This window comes from Scyliorhinus canicula, chromosome 7 (genome assembly GCF_902713615.1).
Source record: "Scyliorhinus canicula chromosome 7, sScyCan1.1, whole genome shotgun sequence".
Classification (NCBI taxonomy): Eukaryota; Metazoa; Chordata; class Chondrichthyes; order Carcharhiniformes; family Scyliorhinidae; genus Scyliorhinus; species Scyliorhinus canicula.
Window position 1 is genome coordinate 15,596,410 of NC_052152.1, and position 6,000 is coordinate 15,602,409.

General features: G+C 38.9%; 1 protein-coding gene across 1 annotated transcript in view; it reads right to left on the reverse strand.

Moving 5' to 3' along the window:
• The window catches only part of cyyr1 (cysteine/tyrosine-rich 1), a 48,549-nt gene extending 43,047 nt beyond the window's left edge, over positions 1–5,502 (reverse strand). The window contains exons 1-2 of the mRNA XM_038801408.1: positions 5,039–5,502; positions 4,087–4,189 (exon numbers count right to left, since the gene is read on the reverse strand). Coding sequence (XP_038657336.1) covers positions 4,087–4,189; positions 5,039–5,102 — 167 coding nt within the window. The 5' untranslated portion in view covers positions 5,103–5,502. The remainder of the gene's footprint in view (positions 1–4,086; positions 4,190–5,038) is intronic.
• Between the last annotated feature and the right edge of the window lie 498 nt (positions 5,503–6,000).

Sequence of the window (6,000 nt, forward strand, 5' to 3'; positions counted from 1 at the left end):
AAAATAAAGGGATGCTCTTTCTAAATGTCAAAAAGTGACCTTCAATTGTAAATAAAATATGTATAATAAGAATAATGCATCTGAAACAACTAATAATCCCAGTTCACAATGCATACTTAAAATGACGTTGAAAATAAAATTAAAATTCATGCATTTATACTGCATTTTCACAGAATCACAGAATTGTTACAGTGCAGAAGAAGGTCATTCGGCCCATCATTTCTGCACTGGCACTACAAATAAGCAATCTGACTTAGCGCCGTTTTCATGCCTTTTCCCTGTAACCCTGCACATTGTGTCTATTTAAATAATCTTCTAATTAATGCCTCGATTGAACCTGCCTCAACCACATTTCCAGGCAGTGCATTCCAAACCCGAATCACTTGCTTTGTGAAAAAAATGTTTTCCAATTATTTTAAATCTGTGCCCTCTTGTTGTTCATCCTTTTATGATCATGAACAGTTTCTCCCTATCTACTCTGTTCAGCCCCTTCATGCTTTTGAACATTCCTATCAATTCTCCTCTTAGCCTCTTCCTCTCCAAGGAGAACATTCCCAATGTCTCCAATCAATTTATCACACTCTCCAATGCATTTATATCTCTCCTATAGTGTGGCACCCAGAACTGTGCACAATACTCCAGCTGAGGTCCAACTAGTGTCTCATTCAAGTTCAGCATAACCTTCTTGCTCTTGTGATCTATGCTACTATTAATAAGTCTATTGATAAGTACAGTATGCTTTATTAACAGCTCTCTAACTACCCGGCCATCTTTAATGACTTAAGTGCATGTACATCCAGGTCCCTCTGCTCCTGCACAACCATTAGAATTGTACCCCTTATTTTATATTGTTCTTCCTATCAAAATTAATCACCTCGCACTTCTTGAATTTCATCTGCCACCCACTGCACATTCCACTAACTTGCCCATCCTTTTCAAGTTCTGTACTATCCTCCTCACAGTTTGCAATGCTTCCAAGTTTTGTATCCTCTGCAAACTTTGAAATTATCCCCTACATACCAAGATCTACACCATTCACATCTGTTCGAAATGTTTTAAATCAATTCATCTTTAAATTCCTTTGAGTTGCAAAGATTATTGCTATGTAACAAATGCTGGCTACATTTTGGACACAGTTATATCTCAAAAACAAATATGAGATGAATGACCAATTAATCAATTTTTCTTCGAAACGGTTATGGTGCAATGTTGGCCAGGATACCAGGGAGACAGGGAGAACCATTTGCTCTTTTTTTTGGGAATGTTTTACATTATATTTGTTGACCACATACTACGAGAAATAGTGTAATGGCCATTCATTTAAAGGAGAGATGATCATTCATCAACCACAATCTGGAAGAACCATTCAACCAAATCATATCTTAAATGTACACTGCAGAAACAATCAATCATAAACATTACTGAAATGCACAACCACTGAAGTGCACAATCACGTTAACACATCCAAACAGATAACCACTCAGAAATGCAACTAACATGTGCAGTTATTCAAACATTTAGCCAGTCAAACACACGGCTAGTTAACCATTCAGCCATTCAAGCACAGCATTACACATAACTCGGAAACAGCTACTTAAACATACAATGCACATAGCCACTCAAGCTCACAGCCACTCAGACTCACAAACACATGTTCACTCAAGCACACAGTCACACATACATTTAAATACAGTCAATGAGCTACTTCAAATACACAACATAAATATGCAGCCATTCAAATATCAGTTAAATACTGTCAATCAAAAACAACACCAGGGGGATCATGCAATGCAGGTTCGGGAATAGCGGTGTTTCCGTGGGCTCTGGCATTACACTCTGAACTTCATTAAAGTCATTGACAATAAACTTAGATTGTTAGCACAGAATATTAGTGCTCATGAGACTGAACTGCAGAATATTAATAAAAGGCGACATGAAACGGAGTAGAGAATCCTGACCTCCAAAAAGCAACTTCCTCAGCTGAGGCCCACTTGCAATCCTTGGAAAACCAACTAACTAGTATGTCAGAAATCCTGGAGGATCTGGAGAACCGAGTAGAAAAATGTCCAGGTCGTCGGTTTGCCAGAAAAAGTGGAGGGTAAGCTTCCTATTAAATTCTTTGAGAGCTGGCTGCCACATTTTCTTCAGCTGGATATGAAAGCTGGGCGTATTAAGTTTTATCCTGCAACACTGAGGGTGATATCCGACAACTCTGTAAAGACATTCGGCAATCCGGCTAAGACCTTGATTTATGTGAACTCCATGGAAGGCAATAACTTAGAGTAATAGCCTGCAGCTCACTGCAAAATCTGGACTCTATTCCTGTTATAATGTTTCCTGTCCGATCTTTGTTGCTATTTGTCATGTTAGCAGGGATATGTTCTCAATCGAGCACTATATTGAATGTTTTATTCTTAAGAATCTCAGGGACTTCCATTCACCTTGAATGAAAAACACTCTTCAGCATGCTCCTAGTCTCACTATTGTGTAGGTGGTAAGGGCTGTGTGATAGATATCCGTCTTTTCTTCCAGAAAGCCACTAACCTCTATGAAATGAAAAAAAAATGAATATCGCTTATTGTCACAAGTAGGCTTCAAATGAAGTTACTGTGAAAAGCCCCTAGTCGCCACATTCTGGCACCTGTTCAGGGAGGCTGGTACGGGAATAGTAATTGATAGTGAAGATGAAGGCCTACCACCTGTTTTCAGGTATGTTCGTAAGTTCATATTGTTTGCACCTGAAGAACAATTTTTTCAAAAGTTAAATAGGGTAAAATAACCAAAAAAAAGAAAGTGCAGTGTTGCAGCAAATTGCTGACTTTAATGTGACAGCCTCATATTCCTGATGTGTGTACCCTGAAAGCAGACCTGCTAAAATGTGTCAACATTAATCAACATTATATGAGCCTTGATGGTTATTCCTTCATGTCACAATAATAATAACAACTGGAATATTTAATTTAACAGTTCTTCCCCTTGTCCATATTTCAAACACAAGAAGTGAATTTGTCTCTTAATCAAAGCAATTTTTTCTAATTTTGTATAGATTTTTGATGAGATTCGTTGGGCACCTGACAACCTTCAAATGAAGTTAGAGGAGTCACAGGAAGAAAGGAACTGTATTTATATGCACCTTATACATCCTAGAATATCACAAAGTGTTTTCCACACTCTACTTCAAATGGTATCAGAGGATGATGAGAGTGGCTTAACATTTTCATCCACAGTTCAGCAGCTCCAGCAATGCCGTGGCAGTACGGTAGCACAGTGTTTCGCACTGTGGCTTCACAGCGCCAGAGTCCCAGGTTTGATTCCCGGTTGGGTCACTGTCTGTGCGGAGTCTGCACATTCTCCCTGTGTCTATGTGGGTTTCCTCTGAGTGCTCCTGTTTCCTCACACCAGTCCTGAAAGACGTGCTGCTAGGTAATTTGGACATTCTGAATTCTCCCTCTGTGTACCTGAACAGTCGCCGGAATGCGGCGACTAGGGGATTTTCACAGTAACTTCATTGCAATGTAAGCCTACTTGTGACAATAAAGATTATTACTATAAGCGCTCCTACAATACTAATACTGAAGAATTGGCCTGGATTGTAAATTCAAGTCCAAAGTAGGGTTTCTTACTTAAATCAATGCTACCAACTATGCCAAAATAACTCTACAATCTAACAGAAGATTGGAAAGGAGATTACTGACATTAGGCTAAGTAATGAGAAGGTACATGCAGATCTGAACTTGTTTTTATCAGTGTAAATGGAATTGAAAAGGCACTAACAGTCTAAATCAAATAACTCTTTTAAACATCTAAATCATCTATAACTCTCCGAATTTTAAAACATTTAATTATTTCCCATCCTGTCCCGTACTCCACCTCCCTCAGTTTTCTGTTTCCCAACGATAGTATTCTGGCTCTGTTTTGCTCAAAACAAAGCCTTAAACTCTGAAATTATTCTTGACCATGTTCCCCAAACCCTCTTCAAATTATCTTGGCACTTAAGAATGGAATGCCCACAAGGCAGGAAGAATTGTTGGGGTATTATCTGAGCCTGAACTATTCTTTGCAAAATAGCTTGGTTAGACAACTTACGATAAGACGCTTCCGATGTAGGCGTAGTATGAGCAGCAGTATGGAGGGGAACCTCTGCAACAGTAGGAAGAAATGCAGTCTTCACATTGTGCACAGAAACACTCTGGATCATGAAAAAAACATATTCTCAGTACGTAAGACACATGAAACTACATGAACGTTTCCCACCCGTTAAAAAGGACAAAAAGGACAATTTAACTCCATATAGTTAATTTCTCTAACGCTCCAACTATCTCGTTTGAACTATAGAAGTTTACAGCACAGCAGGGGACCATTCAGCCCATTCTCTGTATCTGTGCCAACGTTTTGCATTGCCCTGCTCTCATCTCATTATTTTCTGCTTCAATATCCATTTTTTCCTTGAAGGATATAGTCTCTGGCCCAGCCATCCCTGAAGCAAAGAATTCCACCACACTCAGCCCTTCGCTAAAAGAAATGTATTCCAACATCTCTCTTCAGTCTTCTTTAAAAGGAGGGTGACCCCCTCCTCGTTGGACCCTAAGCTAGAGGAATAAGCATTTCGCCATAACCAAATGAAAGCCTTTCGCAATTTTCAAAACTTCACTAAATCTCCTTGGCTTTCTTTGCTCCTGTGGAAATTCCATTATTGTGTCGAACTACGCTTTAAATACACTTACTGTTACTTCCAATGCTACCTCATCTGGCGCATTGTTCGCAACATCACTGTCAGGAAAGTTCTTCCTCATCTGTTTTTGCGAAGTAATTTAAGTTTAATACTTTTCAATCTAAATTTAAAGTATTATTTAGGGTCAGTATATTCATGCATCATTTAATATTTTGTTTGCCCCACTGAGTTCCTCTTAAAAATTTATTTTTGAACTGAAAATGTTTCATCTCTGATCTTTTGTCAAAGCTCTTCCCTCTTCTACTGATCAAGTTCAGACAAGCATAATTTCTGTACACAGTTTCTTAAACTGTTATTGTTTCCCACCTGAAAATACATTGAGAAGATAGGCAAGAATGTAACTGTTTCTGTAAATCCTCAAGACGTCCATTCACGATCAATTCGTAACTCTTTCCTCTTTTTATCTCAGTTTTTTTCAAAAAGTTATCGAGCCGTTTAGCCGGCCGTGCCTCCTTGGCGCACGTTTCCAGCAGATGTTCTGACCAGTGGGATCTAAGATCCACCACGATAAAAGAGAAACAGGGAATTCCTTTCCTTTCCATCTTCTTCCATTCTTCCGTAGCCATTTTCCATGACTGGTCTTTCGATCTTGGTAGCTTGCTGGCGTTATTTTTTACGTATTCGTTTTATTTATTTTCCTTCTTCCTCGTATTAAGCTCGAATTTCTGTAAACTAAATTCCCAAAGCCGTTCGCTTGTTACTCTTTGTCAGCTTGCGGTTTCCGTGTTCTTTGCTAACTCCAGGCTTGAGCTGCATTCTCAGGTTACAACCCTGTGGGTGGTATGAAGGAAGCTGGGTGGTGCAGACGCCGCTCTATAAACCCTTATTTAATGCAAATTACTGGTAAAGGAGATAAAGACTAATGTGTGCTGTACAAAAAGTTATTAAAACTTTCCACCCAAATCATAATCTATAATCGTACGCAATTTCCAATAATTTGTATCACTCTTGTAGTTAGCGTAGGTATTCAATAATTACAACGCTTTTCAAACATACCAAGATGCTTCACAATAGACAATAATTCGTAAGAAAAACATTCACAACCAAGGAAAGATATGTCAGGATATGTGATTAAAAGTTCTATCAAAAGTTAAGTTTGAAGCAGGGTCTGAAGAAACCAGAACTAGTTCAAGGGATGGAAAGGTTTGGGGAACGAATTCCAATCCAGAGTTTAAGGCTTGACCACACATGGTGGGATGAAAGAAGTGGAGGGTGCACAAGATTCCAGATTTGGAAGATTGCAGAGTTCTTGGAGGGTTGTGGGATTG